The 23928-nt window shown below is 37.5% G+C and overlaps 1 protein-coding gene across 2 annotated transcripts in view; it reads right to left on the bottom strand.

The window, feature by feature from the left end:
• CDKL5 (cyclin dependent kinase like 5) overlaps positions 1-23928 on the bottom strand; it is a gene marked incomplete at its 3' end in the record, with an annotated part of 159246 nt that overhangs the window by 38174 nt on the left and 97144 nt on the right. For both annotated transcript variants that reach the window (XM_079764376.1, XM_079764375.1), the window contains 6 exons: positions 22595-22640; positions 11313-11449; positions 7057-7177; positions 5214-5273; positions 2089-2179; positions 160-349 (listed from right to left, as the gene is read on the bottom strand). In XM_079764376.1, coding sequence (XP_079620502.1) covers positions 160-349; positions 2089-2179; positions 5214-5273; positions 7057-7177; positions 11313-11449; positions 22595-22640 — 645 coding nt within the window. The remainder of the gene's footprint in view (positions 1-159; positions 350-2088; positions 2180-5213; positions 5274-7056; positions 7178-11312; positions 11450-22594; positions 22641-23928) is intronic.

Genomic DNA, 23928 nt, shown 5'->3' with positions numbered 1-23928 from the left:
ATTAACCAATACTATATAAGATTCAAAAATAAAATATTATAGTGGGGTTTATAAGCATTGTAATGAGAAAGAGAATAGCTAAGCATCCCATTGTGTAATGAACAATGATTTAGATATTGCTGAACTAGTTCCATTTTGAGTTTTCGCAAAGCCGCTTACCCGGAGCCCATGGAAACGAGGATTACTATAGAAGAGCTTCATCTGCTCAGATGGAAGTGGTCCTAGCACCTTCTGAATGGTAAAGAGCTGGTCAATTTCACTTTCTCCGGGAAATAAAGGTTGTCCATCACTAAGCTCCCCAAGAATACAGCCCACTGACCACATATCAACGGATTTTCCATACGGAGCTCTGAAAAGCAAAGGGAGAGATTATCCTGGCAACTGAAGAAATACATTTTAATAATTTCCAAGTTATTTTAAACAGATTCATGATTTAAAACACACTTATGTATTTAAGGAATTAAAAAGTGCCATGTGGATAAAAGGGAGGCTAAAAAAGGAATTGTGTATATCCAAGTAAAAATTCAAAACACAAGTGAATAAATCTATGCTAATAAAATCATCAGTTTAATAATAATTTAGATAGCATACAGTAAGTTGAACTCTATTCACATCTGGATGTATTTTGAACATGAATAGCTTAATAAACCTTAATACAGTGCACATGCATGATAACACCTCACTTGGGGAATGAAATGCTCCCAAAAATTTGTTCTAGGTCAGTGAATTTCAACCTTTTTCATCTCATGGCACACATAACTAATAAAATTCTGCAGCACACCAAAAATAGATTTTTGGCCAATCTGACAAAAATAGGTATCATTTTGATTTATTTACAAAAAATAAAAATAATTAGCTACTAATTTTGCTCCAAAGTGACTTTTTAAAAAAACAGGTACTTATACTTGTATATAAGTATTTATGGTACCAAAGATGAACCAGACACAAGATTATTATATGACGTGACCAATGAGAAGCAACTCTATTATATGACCTATATATTTAAGGTTCAAGACTGAGCATTAACAGTAGGTGGCTACTATGTTGGCTGTTGTCATTTTTTCAATTTGACAATCTAAGGCAGGGGTCCTCAAACTTTTTAAACAGGGGGCCAGTTCACTGTCCCTCAGACTGTTGGAGGGCCGGACTATAGTTTAAAAAAAACCTAAGAACAAATTCCTATGCACACTGCACATATCTTATTTTGAAGTAAAAAAACAAAATGGCAAAAACACCCGCATGTGCCCCACGGGCAGTAGTTTGAGGACGCCTGATCTAAGGGTCAGTGCCTCTGATTAAATAATCAGGTATTGCATGTTTTAAAAATTCTTGTGGCACACTGGTAAATCCAAATTATAATCTCTCTCAAAGAAAATGGACTACGCATCCCAGTGAGTCCAAACAGAGGTACATAGAAGAAACAGACAAAAACAACCTCTGTGGACATCCACATTCTTAATGTGCAAGATTATTAACAAAGATGGTGGCAATAATTCCCCCCATTTCTGTACATCTCTCACTTTGTAATGTGACCCTGCCACTCATCCCATCAAGAACTGTAGTTTATTCCTCCATCCTTTGAATCAGGACTTGGCCATGTAATGTGCTTTGGCCAATGAGGAAAAAGCCATGCAAACAGAGGCTTGAAAACAACTTCTGGTTTGGGGCTTGCCCTAATGCTGCAGGGAGTTCTGTTATCACACACAGAAACTTGGACTAGCCTACTAGAGAATGAGTCCCCATGGGACAGAGATGGTCTGTCCCAGCTGTGGCCCCATAAACCAACCAGCCTCCAGATGACCTGTCACAGACTGACTATAGTGACATTAGCAACTCCAGTTGAGACCAGCAGAAGAACCATCCAGCCGAACTCAAATTGCTGACTCCCCCAAGTCACTGGCACTCAGAATCGAGAGCAAATAAAATGGTATTTTGTTTTATGCCATTAAGTTTTGGGGTGGTTTGTTACAGTGGAATAGGTAACTGGTATTTAATTAACTGATGTTATTTTCCATATATGAACTCAGAGCTAATGATACAGGAACAGCAGATATGCAGATGTCATTCTATTTGGGGAAGATAGCTCACCCAAGTAAGAGTTCTGGGGACCGATACCACCTGGTGGCCACATACTCTGTATAATTAGCATTATTGCCTTCTGATAGATTCCGAGCAAAACCTGAAAGATAACAAAGCCCAAAGATGTAACTTTGAAAAAGAAATAATAATTACATGTTGGCAAAATATTTCAGTGCTAGCAATATTTTAAAGGAACATCAAAAGAACATAATGACTGGTATTGATGGGCTGTTTATTAACAGCGTCCTTATTATTTTAAAAGGTTAGTCCACTGTTCATATGTCAATTAAAAACAAGTATTCACTAAAAAACAAACAAAAAAAACAGTCTCCCCTTCTGCCTAAGGAATCCATGTTTTCAAAATCATCACGTTTTAATATGCATTCAGAGCATATTTTTTAAGTATAAAAAATTCTTTTTATTCTTTAAATATATTTTTAATTGATTTCAGAGAGGAAGGGAGAGGGAAAGAGAGATAGAAACACCAATGATGAGAGAGAATCATTGATCAGCTGCCTCCTGCATGCCCCACACTGGGGATCGAGCCTGCAACCCGGGCATGTGTCCTTGACCAGAACCAAACCCGGGACCCTTCAGTCCGCAGGCTGACGCTCTATCCACTGAGCCAAACCAGCTAGGGCCACAGCATATTTTTAAAACAGTTCTCCCAATAAATACAAACCTTAGGAACAAAATGAAGCCCCACAAACGCCAGAAGTCAAAGCTAAACTAGCGTTTCACAGCAGTCATATGCTGCAATGTGGGCCATTCATGGTATTTGTATATCTACTGTTGCTGATCACCTCCAACCATTACAGAAGCAAGTAACAGCTGGCAATGACAGGAACAAAGCAGGCCAAAATTATTTTTATCTCCTAATGTGACTAAGAAGCATATTAGAGGTATCTTAATTACCTTATAGACTCTATTACTATTTTCCCCCAAAGCCATTTCAAGAGGTTTTAGGGTCACAAAATAAACCAGCAGGTAAGTTAATTACCCATCTAACTCACCAAAAGTAATATGGATTTCTTAAAATAGCTATAGAGAACCAGAACATTAAAATTGGGGGTAAAAATTAAGGTGTATATCAGTTTTGAAAAGTTGAAAATAGTATTTCTTAAATGCAATAGTAAAAAATAAAAATAAAAACTACAGCAGAAAACAAAACCCTAACTTCAGTTAATTAATACTTCTTTGTAAGACATATTTTGAAGGAATATTCAAAATTTTTGTAAATGGGGTTCTTCCAGTTCAACAAAGGAGCTGCATGCTCTGGGAGGGAAAGCAATTAGGAAGTCCTCATAGGGGATGCGCAGGGCACAGTAGTGCTGTCATGCTGAATTTCCGGACCACTTAAAATGGTCTTTTCTTTAAATGATGCTAGACTAGGGATACTATTTTCTTATTACTAACGATTCTACAGGCATCTTTTATAACTTGCTTAACAAATTTCAGTAACTGTGGAGTTTAAGAAGATCACCAACCCCGTAGTTCATGGATACACAGTAAAGGGTCTATGAGCTGCACAAAGTCTCAGTACTTGGTGGTTATCACAATTATGGGTAGGAAGTAAAAAGCCACGATCAAAATCTTTTAAATATAGTATTCAGTATTTTCTTTTTATTCTCCTAAGCACATCTTAAGATGTTTAGGATACATCAGGACTCTTCTCTGCAATATTCCTTGTTATATAGTATGAAGAAAATTAAGTTCTATAAAATGTTTTTTTCAGGGAAGCAGGTTAAAAATATTCAAAATCTTTGAAAACATTGGATAAAAACAGTTATACATGCTTCCAATTGCTACACTGCACAAAATTGGTCATTCTAAAGTGATTTCTTGGAATGTTTCTATGTCTCACTTGTGTGCTCCATCTCCTAAGTACTAATCTAACTTTTGTTTACAAAAAGAAATGACTTCTCATTTATATGTGGAGGTTTATATTGTATGTGATTATATTTGAATATCTGAAAAATGACATTTTTAGAAAGTTATTTTTCAATATATGGATTAGACAAAACTACAATTTACAAAAGTGATTCATGCCTTAAATACCCTATATTTTTAATACAGAGTTTTATACACAGGAAACAATATAGAATTTTCTACTAGAAAAAAATACAACTTGAAAACTTCATTATACACTCAACTAGAAGTTGGAGTATTACACATTAATTACTAATCTCATGCACTGAACATTTAAAGAGACTAGAACTGCTCTAAAACTGTCTTTTGATCTTACAGATATATAACATTTGCATTCACACCATACACATGTGTGTATTTACACAGGCACATTTTCAGTGTTTATGATTATGACTAAAACAATTTCTATCAACATTTAAAATATTTTTAAAAAATTTTTATTCTACTCAAACCAGAGGGTATTTCCTCGAAAACTCTTTCAGGGGTCATTAACTGCCTGACTTATGAATATATGCACATGCATGCATTTGAATACTAATGAAATAACTACTGCATGATGAATTTTTTTAAATAGTAGACAATACTATGTAGAGCAAAGAGAGAGAGAGTAGTACTCTTCCTGCAATCAATTTTTCAACATATGACCAAATAAAATGTTCCTCTGCTACTTTAAGTCAAAACATAAAAAATACTTTTAATATGCTTGTGAAAACTTCCTATGTGTTATATTAACTCAATTTTGTATAGTAGTCTCCCCCTTATCACAGGGGCTACATTCCAAGACATACACCCCCTCCCCCTGTGGATGCCTAAAACCACAGATAACACCAAACTCTGTATCTGCTGTTTTTTTCCTACACATACATACTTTTTCACTTAAAAGAAGCTTATCTTGCACTTTGGGGCCATTATTAGTAAAATAAGGGTTACTTGAACACAAGTACTGGTGTACTGAGATAGTCGATCTGATAACTGAGACAGATAGTGTGATTCAATCCCAGAAGAGACAGAACAGAAAGTGTGAGATTTCATCACACTACTCAGGGTGACACACAATTTAAAACTTACGAATTCATTATTTCTAGAATTTTCCATTTAATATTTTCTGATCTCGGCTGACTGTGTGCAAATGAAACCACAGAAAGTGAAACTGCAGATAAGGGAGAACTACTGTACTTACAGGGCTCAATTTCTTTTCAACTTACCAAAGTCGCACAGCTTCAAAACATCATTGTGGCTGATTAAGAGATTTTCTGGCTTTATATCTGGAGCATCAAGATTAAAAAACAATGATTTAAAAATGTCCCATGTACTGCTGATTGATGCCATAGAACACTATAATAGCACCTAACTAGAAATATCCAATGTGATTTGAATAGAAACCTGTGAAAAGCAGTGCTGCTACATAAAAGTTCCATTAATTTCTTTTTGAGGAACATGCAGACCACAATTTCAAAAATATTTTCCCCTTAAATCTTAAAGGCATTAATTGCATTTCTGAAAGGAATTTAAGAATGATTGAATCTAGGCCAATACATTTTAAGGAACTATTTTTACTTTTTGAAAGCAAATACCTAGCATTATATTTACTAGAGGAAAAAATACATATAAGATACATATTCTGTTAAGATTTTCTGTGTAGTTTCTATATTTATATATCTCTTTAGCTTTTTTATGTGGCTCACAATTATAAATCTCTAATGCTGAATGAAGCTATATTGAATGTGTCAAAATAAGATTTCTCATTTTTTCCATGGATCTTTTGAGGCTGTGGTGAGAGTTGAGGAGTAGAAATACACAGAAAATGCAAATTAATATCTTCCTTGGAAGGCATCTCACAATTGCATTTTTAGAGAAACCATCATCTACCATATGGTAGAGGTGAAAATGGAGAAAGGGGAGGGGTAGAAATAAAATCTGTAGATTTCAGAATCATGGTTTCCATTGCTAATTCCCAACCATTGATTCACTATACACTTAACCAAATCATTGTACCACTATGGAAAGGCAGCCAAATCAGTTCATTATTAATAGCCTCAAACTTAAAGTATAGACTGTTATTTTACCCTAGACACTAGATTTCCAGATGTAAGAGGTCTATCCATGCCATCCTTGATAAAATAACTACTATGAAAGTCAAATGCAACAGAAATATTAACTGTTTCTAGAAATAATAGGACTTGGCATTCTTCCCAAAGTATCTTTAAAGTGAGACTATCATAATATTTCCAAAGACACTGGAAGTGATATCCTTGTGTCTCTATATAGGTAAATTAAAATGTAGTATTCACTTATTTGACAATTCAAAGACAAGAATTATATATATAAAACAACATTTTCTGACAAATATCTCTTAGCTTCATTATTGTATCAGTTTATGTCCCCTGACTGTAAAACTCTGGAATGCAAGAGAGATTATCAGAAAATAAATGGCTTAGAGTTAAAGACGGTGCAATTCATGGCAATAAAGGATAAAATAAAACAGTTTATGAAAGTATAATCATGGCCTTTATGTCAGGTTGGTCATGTATGTGACCTGTAACAATGGACAGTTTTCAGTAACAGGTAAGGAAACTTAGGAGGTAAAGTTACAGATTGGAGATCTTAGTCTCTAAGGGAATAAGCAATGACTGTCAATGCTATTGGGAGCGGGGTGGTGTAGGGAGGAGCCTGCAACCGAGGTACGTTCCCTTGACCGGATTGAACCCAGGACTCCTTTTTGCAGGCCGATGCTCTATGCACTGAGCCAAACCGGCTAGGGCCTGTTGAGTTCTTTATAACATTAGGTGTTTCTAGAGTTGAGAGTAAATACGGTTATACAAACACATAGATCTCACCATAATATCCAAGTAAATTTGCCGTCCATCCTTTTTGTGATACAAAAGGAGACTTAGAAGGTAAACAAGGTCTCATATCCTGTACTTTCAAAATGAATTTAATTTAAATGGAATGTCAGTGTCTTTGGAAATATTATGATAGTAATATGTGAAGTATTTTACTGTTAACTTTGACATTTGAACTTTTCTATTTCAAAAATTCTATACTTACCCCTATGAACAATATCATTCTTATGGCACCAGTGAATAGCTTTGATTAGCTGATAGATATAACTTTTTACTTTTTCAGGTGGAACTCCATTTGGCATTTCTTCCAGCAACTCAAGCATATTCTAAAAATTAAATAGAGAGCCATTAATCTCCAAAATTAGGTAGTCCATAAATTATATATTAATAATTTTAAAAAGCACCTTGGATGATAACTCATCCAATATACAGCCTGCATTTTTAAAATTTTTGCTTTTCATCTATAACCTTTTTCATGTTGAGGTAGGATATTATATTAAATCAAGGTTCTTTTTAAAGAGAATTTTCTACTCCCCAGTGCTGTCCCAAATAATAATCCTGTGCACTTTTCACTCTCCCTAAAAACTTTCAGGCATAATTTTAGCAGTTTTCAATGGAAAAGCAATAATACAAAGTAGAGATAAGACAGTGCAAGGTATAAACATGAGGGAAGTCACTTTAACAGTGCATTGTGCATCTTTAATATAACTTTGCAATAAAATCAAGCCTTGAAAATATTCCTGGGAGACCTGGAAAATATTCTTAAAAGAAATAATCCCTAAGATTAGTAGCAATCAATAAAATCAGTATAAAAAATAAAACAGTCTAGAAAATACTGCTGAAATAAAAATTCCCAGACTCCAAATGAATCAATATTGAAAATTTCAGTCTGGAATGACCATTCTAAAATTCATGGAAGTTTTTCATGAAGTACAAACTCCAGTTAACCAGTCTCACTGAATTTCCAGATTAACCAAACATTCTTCATTTCCTCTGAAAAGTACAAGACTAAGGCCCATAGCACCACTGACATTTACTGTTTGTAGATGACCATCTAGGACAACAGTTCTCAAAGTGTGATCTGTGGATCTCTGGAGGCAGTTCTCAGACTATGAGGAGGGCTGATGAAGTCAAAACTATAGTCATAATAACACTCAGCCTTTTTCACTGTGCTGGCATTTACACTTATGGATAAAGTGGTAGCACTTAACATGAATCAAGGCTTTTGATTCTTCAATGCCACACCCTTGCAGTTAAAGAACAAACCAGTTTTAGTTAAGGATGTATTTGATGAAGCAGTGCATGTCTTATTAAATTTTAATTCTCAAGTACATGTATTTTTAGGAACCTACACGATAAAATGAGGAATACACACAAAACACTTCTTGCTGCTACACATCACAGTAGATGGTCATTTTAAGGAAAAGACTTGGGCAACTGAGTTGCCAACTCAACAAGCCACTTTTCTTGTGGAACACCATTTTGCACTTGAAAGAATGATGGACACACAAAGGTATTTATGTTAACATGCATAATGGGTTTATTATTGTTATTTAAATGGATTAATATTGTTATATTGTTCCGTTTTGACTTCTAAAAGAAAAATAGTAACAGATAAAACCTACATAAATAAAAAGCTCTTACTAGTAGGGTTCCAAATAATGTTTAGAAGTGTAAAGAAGTCCTAAGACCAAAAAGTTAGAAAAGTGCTGTTCTCATACAACATGACAACTTCATTCTCACCTATGTTAGTACCTAAAGAAAATTAAGACTGGAGAGGTTTATGTTTGCTTTTGGTCAGTTCCCAGGTGCTTTCTATGGCACAAATGACCAGTCAAGTTGTATACATTTAAACGGTCAGTTTTGGTTTACAATACAGCCATACCTATTTCTAACAGATGCACTTGTTATTTTAATATAACTAAATATCATATAAACCAATGAAATAATGTTTTTTAAAAAGGGAGTTGTTGTTTATAAGAAAATAAGTTTCATGCTTTGGAAAGATTTAATAAAGGAAAGCCATCAAACATACTGCCCTCTAATCAAATGTGAGTACGACCATAAAACACTGGCAAGGACAGGGGTGGTGGCGGTGATCAGAATTCTGCACTGAGATTGCTTTGTAATGTTTTTAAGCTTTTGCCTCACTTTAAAGAAGCTGGCACAGAATATCATACCTGATGCATTACGGGTATGATGTATGCAAGAAAGACCCATAGAACACCAATCAGAAGATCAGTACTCAAAAGGCCTTGACCCTACCTCTGAAGGACGGTAAATCTATATTTATTTAAGTTAAAAGAAAATGTTTTGAGTATGTATACACCTTTTTAAAAATGCTTCTCCACTTGAATTGCCTTTTTCAATTAACAAATGCATAGGAGGTCCCAAATGCACAGGAGGAATAAGAGGGCTTTGTAATAGAGCAAATAAATTGTCTCATTTCATATTTGACTCTAAATCCCTCAGTGGCAGAGAGAAATTCATTCTTCTCTCATTCCACAGTAATACAATTTGTAAGTGGATGCACAGGTGGCCAGAATGAACAGTATACGTATTTCTCCGCTGCCTCACAGCTAGTGGGGCCATGCAACTAAGTCCTGGCCAATGGGATGTGATACCTGGAGCTCTATCTTGACTGTGAGGACAAGGGTCACATGTCAGGGGTGGTGAGCAGAAAGGCAGAAGCAGCCTGGAATTCCTATGGCTGTGGAGTTACCATACCAGTCCTATACTGCCCACCTTGGCATCTGTGCATGAAAAAGAAATTTCTGTTTTGTTTTAGCTCCTGTGGTCCTGCATCTATTATAATCCCCTACCCCGAGAGCATCCTTCTCCTTGCTCTCTTGAGATTCGTCAATCGTTAGGCACTGCCACTGACGGAGTGGTGTGATGGTCACCTTCCACTGAAAAAACATAGGATCAGAGCAAGAATACAAGACTCGGGGTGAGGAAACTGGAGTTCTGGTAGAGTTCTGCCTCTTACCAGCAGACAGACCTCAGATATGACAGATTATCTGAAACAAAGAGGTGATTTCTGCATTTATTCCTACTAAACTGTTATTAATTGTGAACAATCACCATGAGTAGAACAGAAAAAAAAAGGATAAACTGAAATAGATGTCAGAATTTTATCATTTGGCAGTGAAAACTGCAAATGGCGTGATTATTTTTGACAACTGTAAAATAATTTAAACAACATCTGCTTTTACAGCAATCCTTTTTGTATGACTTTAAAAAATATATCAAATTTCAGTTTTATTTTGGTGGGGAAGATCTAGGAAAATAACTAAATTGACACAGAAAAAGAAAACCTAAAACAAATTTTAGAAATAAACCATAAAGCAGTGTTTAAAACAACAAAAAGCCCTGTAACTTTTCAACTGCTGCTTGTAATGAAGTGACTATGTATATTTTTTAATTAGTAAGAGAGTTTGTAAAATCCGAATTAATTCAAAAGCCACATCACTGGTCGGCCGTCTCAGCAACACTGCTTTCCGTTTCCTGATGATGGTGGTGGTGGTGATACTCAGTCATTTGTGCCATAGAAAGTACCTGGGAACTGACCTAAAGCAAACAAAACCCTCCAGTCCTAATCTTCAGATAATAACATAGGAAATCAGCAAAGCCACCTATTTAATAATCAAGGAAATCTTTAAAGGTCCGTCTGTCTCCTATTTATTTTCCTCTTGTTAAAGCACTGATTTAAGTTCCTGACAATAAGCAACTGCCATAGGTCAACTACTGTCCAAGAAAATCATAGGCACATAAAATGGATTACTATAGCGTACATTTGCCCTTAGGTGCCATCATTAAAACTGTCACTAATAATTAACATTTTTTAAACGTATACTAAAACAAAACACTCAGACAACTTAAACAATGTGTGATTTTCTTTTCCCCCATGTTTCCAATTCCTTTATCTGTGGTCTCACCTACCTTCTCAAGCCTACCTTATGCCTCCTGGCACATCTTCTTCCCTCAAATATAGCCAAAGCACTGACAATTCACAAGAGGCTGCTTCATGAGCCCACCCATTCACCAACCTTAGGTCTGATTCAGACACCCATCCTATGCTTGTGAGGTATCTTACACGTACCTCACCCATCCTGTATCATTGCTGCCCATTTATTTGTCTCCCTCAGCAGCCTGGCTTAGGTTTAATTAAAATAAACCAAGTCTAAAAATTACTTGTTGAACACGGATTCTCAGACTTTAGAAGCCAAGCCAATACACTGTTTAAACTTAAGATTTTATCTATACAGTGAAATTGTATAAAATCCGTCAATATATTTCAGGACTTCTCTAATGATTATGGGTAATACTTGCCATTTTGAAAGTCCTTGGATTAGGACATTGACAAATCATACTAGATAATGACACTTTCTTGAATGGTATCAGAAACAGCCCTAAGTAAAAGAATCAGACAAATATCCACAGCATCGATTAGTGACTTACTTTTTCCACATACTCAAACACCAAGTATAATTTCCCCCTCCGACGAAAGGCTTCTTTCAGCTCCACAATGTTTTCCTGTTTGAGAGTACGAAGCATTTTAAGCTCTCGTAAGGTCGTTTCCTTGACCTCTTCATTTTCTAGAATGTAAACATGGTGAATAGAGTAAATTAAAGCTTTCAAACTACTCTTCAAAAAATTCTAAGGACACTGAAAACATACTAATTTCACTTTCCACTTTGAGTACTTCTGCATAAGAAGTCTAAGGATGACACATTAAATATAACCTTTTCTTGTTCAAAGGATCAAGAGTAAGAAACTTCAAGAAAAGGCTTACTTAACCAGCACGAACCTAATTTTCTGCTTGAATGTTCTTAACCTTCTTATTGTAAAGTGTATGTGTAAAACACAGAGTTCCACATATGAATCCATTGTCAGTTTAACACTACATTCCGAAGAAGGAGTTTAATATGGTAAAAAGAAATCAACTGTATCATTGTGAAGAGGACCCTCTATGCAGCATCTGTAGCGGTTGATGCTTTTAAGTTCGGCCTGAAGCTATGGCTTAAAAGAGCATTTTACTCCTCAGGCTGCATGTGAGTCACCTCAGTGAGCAGAGGCCAAGTGCCAGGTATCCACAATGCAGAGCACAGTCAAGTTGCAGGGAATTCTAAATGTGCCTGATCTTCTCTCGGAACAGCAGCTGCTGTAGGTTCCTACTGTCCTCTTGTGACATGTCCATCTGTCCATCCCAGATGGTGTAGCTGTACTGAGGTGGAGAACTTATGCTGAACCAACATCCCCTTCCATATCATCGTCAACTCAGGATCTCCCCCACAGACAAGGAGGAAGGACAGAAGTCACATTAACTTCAATGGATTCATGAACAGCGGGAGTGCGGAAGGTAATGTTTCATTTTACATGAGTTTTTATGATTTAGCCGGGCAATTCTAACTACCATGTTTATGTATGTATACGCAAGGATACAGGTTCATAATTCCTTATCTGCAATTCCAAGAATCCAAAAACCAGTTTAAAAACTGAACAATTTCTAAGTTTATGGAAAATCTCTTTAAAGGCAAAATCTGAACTGACACGAGACCACTTACAGTCTTTGTGTATGCATCCCACTTACTATGAATAGTCTTATGCTGTGCTTTAGAAATAGTACCTGATTACAGGGTACAAAAGTAGCATGCTGTATTTTCATTCCAAAATCCAAACCTTATAAATTCCGAAACACATCTGTCCCCCACGGTTTTGGGTAAGGGTCAGAATCCTAGCTTGAGAGTCTAAGTTGTGTGATCCTCAGGTTCAGGCATGTCTGGGGGTGGGGTGAAGGAGAAAATGGCATTTGGAGATAGGAGTGAGAAAGATTAAGGTACCTTCTAGGAAGAAATACTTCCTAAGCAAGATACACAGGAGGAAAAGCCTGAAGGGGCCAAATGTAGGGGGGATTGTAAATGCAGTGCCAGGAGTACTTCTCAGATTATTTTATTTTTTTTAAATAATTATTGTTGAAAGTATAACATATGTCCCCCCTTTTCCCTCATTGACCCCCTCCAGCTCACCCTCTTCCCCCCTCAGATTATTTTCTATCCCAACTCCCTGTCAAATTGAGTGTAAAGAAAGGAAACTGTTGACACAAATGAAAAGATTTCCCCTACTTCAGCAAGAACATTGTTGGAGAAGGCTGGAACTCAGGTTAGGAAAGGGCAGAGAAAGACACTGCCTATCAGAAGGAAGGCAAGGACTAGCAGCAGCTAAGGTCAACAGTGGCTTAGGCAGTGAAGCAACCCAGCCCACATCAGGGGTACTCACAGGGCCCACATTAGTGGAAAAGAGCATGACACAGTGGGGCCACCTGGTGAGTAGGGAGGAAACATGTGATGTGATGGGGGGGGGGGGATTCTCAAAGCGGCTTAGAGGGTAGGGACAGGGGCTGGAGGGACAGACATAGAGGTCCAGCTGTTCTTCTAGTTGGAGCTGAGCCAGCGAAGGGTGTTTTGTGACTGCTGGAACTGCTAAAGCCTAGGGAAGAATAAAATCCTTTAGTCTTACGAAGAGGGCTTAACATGCTTCTCTGCTATCCCATCTGAGTTACTCTCAAGGTTGGGGCAATCAGACTAAAATTCACCTTTCTCTAAGACAGTGGTTGGCAAACCGCGGCTCGCGAGCCACATGCGGCTCTTTGGCCCCGTGAGTGCGGCTCTTCCACAAAATATCACGTGCGGGTGCGCACGTACAGTGCCATTGAAACTTCGTGGCCCATGTGCAGAAATCGGTTTTCGGCCTGGGCGAGTCTATTTTGAAGAAGTGGCATTAGAACACTCAAGGGGCCAGAGCCACATGTGGCTCGCGAGCCGCGGTTTGCTGACCACTGCTCTAAGACACACAGGTCTTAGCAAGAAGCAACTGATCTTGATTCAGCAAGAGATAAATATATTGATGACTCAAGACCTGGTTCCTGCTTACTTTTCTATTCTCATCTCATGCCCTCCTTCCCCACACCTCTCCCATTAGTCTTTCAGTTCCTAAAACAGCCTCAAACTTTATTTTTCAATGTTAGGACCTTTGAACTTATTCCCTCTGCCTAGAACTCTCGTTCTACTCCAGGGCTGGTTCCTTCAGGTTTTAGTTTAGATGTCACTACTCAGGAGCCTGCCCAGAGCACTAAAGCAAATCAGGCCTCCATCCCCATTATTCCTTATCACATACTCTGAACACTTCTTTAAGACCTTCACACCATCTTTATGTGTTTGTTTGCTTACTGGTTTACCATCTGTGTGGCCACCCCTGCAAACCAAGAGTGCTAGGAGGACAAGCCTTAGTTCTTCTGTTTAACCATATGTATCCAACAACCTAGGACTGTACCTGTCACAAAGAGGGGATCAATGAATACTTCCTACAGGAATGCTTCCACTGGTACCATGAGGAAATCTTTGTTCATATATGGCTTGCTCCTATTCCCTTAAGACATAGGCAGCTGAAATTCAAGACCTAGATTTTGTATGTTTTAACCAACTAACACTGTGAGATGTGACTTTGAACAAGCCACAACTTCTCATTCATAAAATAAATAAATGGGCCCACCGACACACAAATCCCAAAAAACCCCATGGGCTTTTCTAAATCTAATAATCTATGATTTCTTTTCATTAAAATCTCATTGATTATGAGCCTAAACCTCATTGAATTTTAGTTCTGTTATATATACATCATTCAAATCTATGCTAACTCCACTTAAGAATGGTGATAGAGAGAGGAGAAAGAAATCTTCAAAAAGCAGCTCACAGAATCACTTAGTATGTAGTGCCCAAACCACGTCATCCGAGCAGCCTATTTTTTTCAGGAAATGAAGGCTTCTCTAATTTACACCAGTTAGAGGTATTAAAAGTTGAGGCAAGCATTTTGGCACTAAGATTGTAATAAATGGGAATGGGCAGGAAGTGGAATTATTAATTTCCTAAGTGCAAGGAAAATATACACTCTTCATTACTAGGTATAACCTATCATTTTTGTTTTTCTGAGTACTTTAAAGATTCCTGGCCTCCCCTGGACTTTAGATGAAAATTGGGGCACCAAACAATCAGATGATGGAGAAAAAGAAAGCACATTCCACTTATGTATGCTTCTCTCCCCAGAGGTTCAGGAAGGAGCCACGTTCTTCAGTGACGCTATTTTTTTAAAGGTGGTAGCAGAACCCACTGAAGTGAGCACAAAAACGCCTTCTACTTGACAGAACCCCATGGATTCTTTATTGAGGCCAGTCTCCTCCAGTTTACAAGTGAAAAAAAAAACACGAGTTGAGAAAGAACTTTCTCAGGGTGAGTGAAGAGAATGTCACACTGAGTAGAACACAGGCAACATGGTGGAAAGCAGTGAGCAAGCTTTGGAGAATGAGTTGGAACAGCCAGATTCGGGTCTAGGCCAGGCTACTGCTCAGCTCAACAAAGACCCTGGGGTCTGCATCTTAGTCTCAGTTAACCACATACTAGCTATACAACTTTGGGCCTTCAGTTCCTGGGTTGTAAATCGGGGTTGGGGTTCTATTAAATGTTTCAGAAGGTCCTTCCAGCTCTAGGAGCCGATACTTCCATGCAATTTCTGCTGCTGTACATGCTGATGGACTTGGATACCAGTTACTACTGAGGGTGTCGAGCTTAGTACAGACAGCAATTCTGACAAAGTTATATAAATTCTCAGTAGTGACTAAATGGCAGAGAAGAAAAATGACGTTAATTTAAAAAACAAATAAATAAAAAATAAGCAACCCAGGCACTGCCCTGACTAGGAATCAAACCATTACCTCCTAGTTCATGGGTTGACGCTCAACCACTGAACCACACCAGCCAGGCAGTAAAAGAACATTTTTAAGAAAAAAGATCACTCCTAACCGGTTTAGCTCAGAGATAGAGCATCAGCCCACAGACTAAAGGGTCCCAGGTTCAATTCCGGTCAAGGGCACGTACCTCAGTTATAGGCTCAATCCCTGATCCTGGTAGGGGAGCGTGTGGGAGGCAACCAATCAACGTGTCTCTCTCACATCAATATTTCTCTCGCAACCAATCAATGTGTCTCTTTCACATCAATATTTCTCTCTCTGTCTCTTCCCCTCCCTTCCACTATCTCTAAAAGTCAATGGAAATATATCCTTGGGTGAGGATTAACAAAAAGAAGAAGAAGAAGAAAGATCACAGGAGCAAAAGAAATGCAAAGATAAGTGATGAAAAGAGAAAAATCTAAAGATGAGCTGAATCTCTATTGTAACTCTATTTTTAAAGAACTGTGGGCTTGGAAAAGAAATCCAGAAATAGCTGTAACCTACTTTTTGAAATCACAACCCTGACATTCTTGTATAACCAAAGAGCCCCCTCCCCGCAATGGAACTTTAAACAGGTATGCTGGGGTGGGGGAATTCAACCCATCTTTGTATAAGACTAAAAGGATACCATGTTTGAGTCTGGTTGCCCTGACTAAAGAAGGAACATCAATAGGAAGACAATTAACATGGCCCGGAGGGCTTGAATAGTGGTGCTGTCATATATACCACAAAAGATGAGAACTCTTAAATCTTCTGAGATGAAGGCCAGGTAAAGCACAATGAAACTTTATTAAATTATGAAAGGTTCAAAATGTTCACAAATCCTAGAAGAATCCCTGAAGTTTGAAAGAGATCTATTTTGGACAGTAAAAGCAAGTGTGGTGAAATCATGACTAGCAAAATGCTCAAGCTTAGTTAACTGAATTCTCTGTTTAACCAGAGCTTGGAACATTAGTTTCAAGTCCTCTCTTATCAAGAAATCAAGTTCTTGTCCAGCCGGCTTGGCTCAGTGGTTGAGTGTTGGACTATGAACCAGGAGGTCATGGTTTGATTCCTGGTCAGGGCACGTACCAGGATTGTGGGGTTTGATCCCCAGTGTGGGGCATGCAGGAGGCAGCTGATCATTGATTCTCTCTCATCATTGATGTTTCTATCTCTCTCTTCCTCTCTGAAATCAATAAAAATATATTTTAAACAAAAAGAAATCAAGTTCTTGAATTTAAGGAGCAGAGATGATGAATTCTTGTTTTGTACCATTATACAAAACTAGAGGGCCAATGCACAAAATTTGTGCAAGGGGCTCAGCCCTTGCAACCCCATCTGCCTCAGCCCTCGCAGCCTCGGCCGGCCCTCGCAGCCCCTTGCAGCCCAGTCTTTATCCGGAAGGTCGTCCGGAAGGATGTCCGGCTATTGTCAGCATATTAGCTCTTTATTATATAGGATGAGTCCAGAGTTCCTTGACCCAGAGATCAGGACAGAACTTTCTAGTGTTGGGGTAAAAATAAGAATGAAATAAACTGGAATAAAAAATGGATGATCAATTAAGTATTTTCTCATGATTAAGAAGAATAAATATGTCCATTACAAGAGAAAAATATTTACCTACAGAAAACAAAAGCAGCAGCAGGATATGAATGTGAGCAATTTTATTTGGTATAAAAGCAGAGACTCAACCTAAATTCCATCTGAATTGAAGACTGCAACACAGCTCCCTGAGAGTCAGTCCCCTTGCTATGTGACAAGTGGAGAGGATTCCTCCTCATTCCATTACCTGTACATTCAGAGAAAGACTGAAAAGTACAAAGCAAAAGTTGTCACATCAGAAGGTCGAAATGTATATGTTGAAAATAAATTCTAGACCACAAGATCTCAAGTAAGGGCTGAACAGACAGTGTTTTTAATTCTTGCTGGTCCAAAGCTATCTAGTCTAAATTAGTTGCTCTTGGATTATGTAACAAATCAAGGATGGCAGACACGTGTACGTGTGTGCGTGAGAATGATAATCCAATATTGATAGAATATTATCACCTGAACATCAAATATCATTGTACAAGACTGGACTTATAGGAAGGGTAGGAGAATTAGGTTAATTTTATCCTTATACATAGTCTGAAAAGTACCTTTTAACTAAATCATCTTTAGTATCTTTTTGGTCTGTGGTCATTTTTCTCTTCTCAGAAAATCCAAATATTGAGCAGAACTAATTCTATAGAGAATTCTGGTTGGTTAAGTGTTTATAACTTAAAATTTCTCTGTGGAAACTTACATTAACAGACAAATTTCTAATACTATCATTCAGGATATGATTAAGAATTCATTATCTGAGACTCCACATTTATGATGATGTAAAAAGAAGCAAACATCATCAAAATAAGAAAATATTAACTAATGAAGTGATCTCAGATAAAAATGCCATCACTCAAATATTCCTCCCATTTTTTCATTTTAAATATAGTTTTATTGATTTCAGAGAGGAAGGGAGATGGGGAGAGAGATAGAAACACCAATGATGAGAGGAAATCATTGAGTGGCTGCCTCCTGCATGCCCCACACTGGGGATCGAGCCAGCAACCCGGGCATGTACCCTGACCAGGAATCGAACCATGACCTCCTGGTTCATACATAGGTCAACACTCAACCACTGATCCATATGGCCAAGCCACTCCTCCCTTTTAACAGGAATTTTTGACCCCCATCCAGCATGTCAAAGCTTTTCAGGAGAAATCATAGGCAAAGATAACTGATAAATTATATAATAGAGTTACATCAGGATAAAAAAAAAACTGATAAGGATGATGACAGAAAGACGAGAACATACAAAAATGAAGAGAAAACTGAAAGTCTTTCATTGACCTACCATTCAATTTTACTGTAAAAATTACCCCTCCCCCTAAAAGAGAACAACACTTGGTCCTTTCTTCTAAGAAATAGTACATCATTGCTATTATAACCTAAATTGTGTTAACTATAAGATAAAGTAAACATATTTTTATAATTTTAGCTTCTTTTTCATAATCTAACCTTTTATTTACTATGACATTTTGGTTCCCATTTTACATAATGATCTACTGTTCTGGGATAATAAGGACTTCTTGAAATAAATAGTGGTGTATCTTAAAATGTAGTTTTGAAAGATTTTATACAAATTTGTGGATATACAGATATTTAACAAGAAGTATAGTCATAATTCTTTTATTTTTAATCCTCACTCGAGAATATGTTTTTATTGATTTTAAAGAGAGAGAGGAGGGGGAGAGAGAAACATTGATGTAAGAAAGAAGCATCAATCAGCTGCCTTCTGTACCCACCCTATTGGGAATTGAATCTGAAACCCAGGTGTGTTCCCTGCCCAGGAATTGAACCCACAACTTTTTGGTGTATGGATGCTGTTCCAACCAACTAAGCCATCCGGCAAGGGCCATAGTCATAATCTTTTGAAGTTTAACAGAAGGTAATATAATATGCTCTCATAAAATATCTCTTGATATCATCAGCATGAGAATACTTGATTAGCTTTAGCGTGGGTCAGATCAAGTTCAGATACAGTTATGGTTTAACAAGATTTTTACAAGGTTATTTCATTATCTTCAAAAAGATTTAATATTGGATTTAGAAAAGACACTATGATAATACCAGGAGAATATTTTGAATAACTAATAAAAGAGATTAATGAGAACTATATGACAATAAGGGTAGTATTATGAAACTCTATTTTTATTATAATTGGTCTTACTAAAATTTAAGATGATAAACTGTTTCAGAATATAGTGTTTCACAGAGGGGTTGAATGGACATCCTCACCTGTACTAGACTATCTATGTATAATTCACACTCCAAAAATGTTGTTTACCACACACATTCCACTACTTTCCATTAAGCAAGATACTACTCTGGCAAGAGGAAAAGGGTAAAGACAGAAAAGAGAATATGAGCCCAGCCGGTGTGACTTAGTGGTTGAGCGTTGGCTCATGTACCAGGAGGTCACAGTTTGATTCCTGGTCAGGGCACATGCCCAGGTTGTGGGCTCCATCCCCAATAGGGTTCCTTCAGGAGGCAGCCAATTGATGTTTATATCTCTCTGTCCTTCCCCCCCCCCTTCCTTTCTCTAAAATCAATAGAAAAATAATTAGAATGCTATATTTTAAAAAAACAGAGTATGAGATCTACACTAGGGAAAACTGGAAATAGTAGGCAAGTGTGCCTAAAATAGGACTGAACTAAAAAGTTACAAATAATTGTATATGTCTTCAGATTCTATCATAGAAATGTTTAGGAAGTATCCCTCAAGAAGTATGTATAGGTGTACCTACCAAGGTGTCCATCTGCAAAATGGATGGTATATGGAGCAAGAGCAGAGCAGACTTTCTGGATCCCTCTGACAATCCAATATGGAGTCGGCCATGACAGTTATGTCAAGTGCTATGTCAAGGCTGAGGTAGTGGGGTGTGCTGCCACTGTAGCCACCTAGTTTAAGACCTCTACCCACCTCTCTACCTCAGACACTGCCAGTGATTAGTACTTTGCTCTGGACATTTGATCTGCTCGCTTCTATCAAGTAAGCTTCCCCTCTCTGTGTGTAACCTGCGTGTGACTCTATTGGCTTATTGGGGCAGTCTCCCCTAATAAACCTGGCATTGTGGAAAGACACAATACGTGTAACTCCTTTCGAGGATGCTCCCAACAGTGGGTAATAAGGTTGCATGCCTGAGGTATGGTAACTGATAATGGCCTCACAGAGATGAAGGCAGGGTTGGATTCACGTTTTGTCAGCTCAGTGAAATAAGGGCTGATCAAATGTTTCCTATAATGTCTACACTATTCATGCATTCCCAGGACACCACAGCTAAAAACAACCTTGTCTCAAAAATTATACAAATTCATTCAAGCACTGACTGCTTTCTACTCTATTTAACTATTTATAAACAGGTCTTAAGAATTGGCATGCAGAGGATACAGGTTGTAAAGAAAATGGTACTTAGTTTTTTTTAAAAAGCAATGACATACATGTCCTAGATTATACTGCTTTTCAAAAATTTGATGACAAATATGATTTTTTTGGTGGTAACTGATGCTTGACGATGTGCCTTACAAGATGAATGCACAGCCAGAAGTATTTACACTTATGCGAAGGTTATGCTTGATCTACTGCTGCAGCCACTCTTTTTAGTAGATCACCATTTGTCTCTTGGCCACCTGTGGTTAGCCCAAAGCCACAGCTCAAAGAGCTCATTTCTAATGGTCTCTGAGTGAGTTGGCCAAGGCTATTGTTTCCTGTTAGACTACAGGTACATCATTTGAAGCAGTTTCTTTTTCTTTTTTTATGAATAGCTGAAAGCATTATTTTATTGCCTTCTCTTTAAGGCTGCTGGGACAATGGCTGCTCAAGTTCCAGGCTGGTATGCATGTGCTCCATACAACCAGCACATCAGAGTCGGGTTACATCATATCCCACTGACTATACATCATAGGACTTTGTCAGTGAGCCCTTTTTGTTATTTAATGCTTGCTAAGTCTCTAAGGTAAGGATGATGAAACTGTTCACAAATATAGAGGCTGCTGTGTTACAGTAATCACTCAATGTGAGCTGATGAAGGTAGGCTGTGACTACTATTGTCATACTTCTAATTAGATGTGAAGGTTGATGCTATGCCGGTGACTCTCATGCCTGGAGTGCTAATTTTTAAATGGCAGGTTGTGACTCATTAGTGGTGAAATGAATGTATTTGATGCCATAATAGGCATTTATATGAATTCATATGGGCACGAAAGAACAGAAAACGGAGAAACTCACATTAGAAAAATAAAGCAGTTTTGTTTCAGTTATATATAGGACATTATGTATGCTGATACTGGATTGGGATGTAAAAAACATGCCTACTGTGGGTCTCTGTCCAAAGAAAATTAGAAAAATGCTGCCTAGAACTTATCAGACATCATGTGTGTCTTCATGGTCATTTTTCTACTAGGCTATCTTTAAATGGCCAGTACTCTACATTCAAACCCCAACAAACTTCTGAAATGCTTTATTTATTTATTTTTTGATACATTACCTTTTTGTGTACATTACTTTTTTTTTAAGGTTTATTTTATTTTAACCTTTCTCACCCAGCATGGGATAATTTTAATACTCTATTCAAAATGGTCTGGACATGTGATCAAGCCCTCTAAGTACAGTGTTTTTTTGTTGTTTTATTTTTAATATATTTTATTGATTTTTTACAGAGAGGAAGGGAGAGGGATAGAGAGCTAGAAACATCGATGAGAGAGAAACATCGACCAGCTGCCTCTTGCACACCCCCCACCAGGGATGTGCCCGCAACCAATGTACATGCCCTTGACCGGAATCGAACCTGGGACCTTTCAGTCCGCAGACCGACGCTCTATCCACTGAGCCAAACCGGTTTCGGCTAAGTACAGTGTTTACCCTTGAAAACCTTTTATTCACCCAATAACTTTTATAAAATCATTCCCCTGATGTCATCTACATACCACTTATTCTTGTATTTCTAACTGACTAGGAACCAGAGATCCTAGTACTGGATACTAAAGCCTTTCACCCAGTGCTTAGTACTTGTGTGAACCCACAGAAATATTTACTTTAAATCCATTTTCTCATTTTTATTATATTTGGAAACTATGTAAATAGCATTCCTTCTTCCTAGCACATGAAGCAAGTTTTCTAACATTGACTGTACCTTAAAATACATGTTTTCTAATGTCATGAGATTTGAAAAGATTTACACAGAAGAAACTAAAATTTTCAAAGCAAAGCATGATAACAAATAAGCTATATTTACTTTCTAAGATTGAGATTCTGTAAATTGAGGAATAGTCTTATCAGCTCAATCCCATCTCTTCCACATTCTATTCAGAGAAATCAAAGATAGATAGATAGATAGATAGATAGATAGATAGATAGATAGATAGATAGAAAGAAAGAAAGAAAGAAAAAGACATATACCTTCACTATCCTTGAATTTCTTGATTGCCACAATTTCATGAGTTTCCTGCAACGGAAAAGAGGCAGAAAGAAAAGTCATTCTCCTATGTTTTTCAAACTGGGAATCCCAATCGCCCGGGGGTAGGTATATTCTGGGACAAAGTAGCAAGAACTCAGAGAGTAAAAAATAGATCCTCCTCAACCCAGTCCCTCACTTCTTGGTTCCAAAATTCTTTCTTACCACCCTGCAGATATTGTCAGGAATGGAAAAGGAGAGGGGAAGTGAGGGAGGGGGAAAAAAACAGAGACAGTGAGAAACACGGATGAACCAGAAATGTCAATGTCTTGAGGTTAAACAAAAGTGCAAGGATGACTGACAACAGACCACCGACTGTACTACCCTCTGGAACTCAGGGATACATTTTAATTGGGCTTCTAAGACCAGAGACAAGGCTTCTACAATACTTGACAGTTACTGGAAGCAGAATGCCTCCTCCAAATCTCCTCCTTCGCCTACTTTTTCCTAATGAACCTATCCAGTTGCTCACCAGCTCTTCCCTATGGGTGGTCATCATTTCAAATCCAAAGTGGGAAAATATTTGTCACCAAATACCAATCACCCCCACCCCTCACCTTTATTTAGTTCTCCTGAACTAACAGAAGTAGTTTGTGAGCAGAACCCGACTTTAAATTGAAACATTGCAGATCTTTTCTCTCTCTCTCTCTCTCTCTCTCTCCCTTTTTTGGTTGGAAGAGAAGAATATAAGGACTGGAAAGGAAATGGAAATGCTAAAAACTAATTACCACTAGGCTAAATAACTCATGTCTAATTCTGGTCTATAAAAAGCTGTTGATAAAATAAAATATAGAGTCCTCAAAGCAAACATGTCATATAGAAAGGTCTTTTGAATGACTCAGGCCTGGCTTTTACTCTGAGTACACTTTCAAACCTGTAGGACCAAATCTTTTAATAAAAAATTGTCCCTGCATCGAAACAAAGGTTTCAAAAACAACACAATACCAGGCAATAACCAACAGGGTACAAATCATTAACATTAAAAATTTGTGCTTTTCGCCTAAGTTTATTTTATTACAAAAGCAAGGGGAATCATGAAAGGGGGAGTGACCAATTTAATTATTATGCTGAAAGACAAACCCTGAGTTGTAACTATATGTGTAAATCAACCTTTCTATTTCTCATTTGCCCATTGAAAAAAGAAAATACCAGCTTTCATATTTGTCTTATAGGGGAAAATTATCTGAAAGTGCTACAGCCTACTGAGGAGAAAGATTCTTAAGGATATTGTGTTTTTGTTTTTAATGGAGGAACAGAATTGTAAAGGAACAGGTACTTT

This window comes from Cnephaeus nilssonii, assembly GCF_951640355.1.
Source record: "Cnephaeus nilssonii genome assembly, chromosome: X".
Classification (NCBI taxonomy): domain Eukaryota; kingdom Metazoa; phylum Chordata; class Mammalia; order Chiroptera; family Vespertilionidae; genus Cnephaeus; species Cnephaeus nilssonii.
Note: the sequence above shows the minus strand (reverse complement) of the source record. Positions and strands in the feature narration are given on the sequence as shown.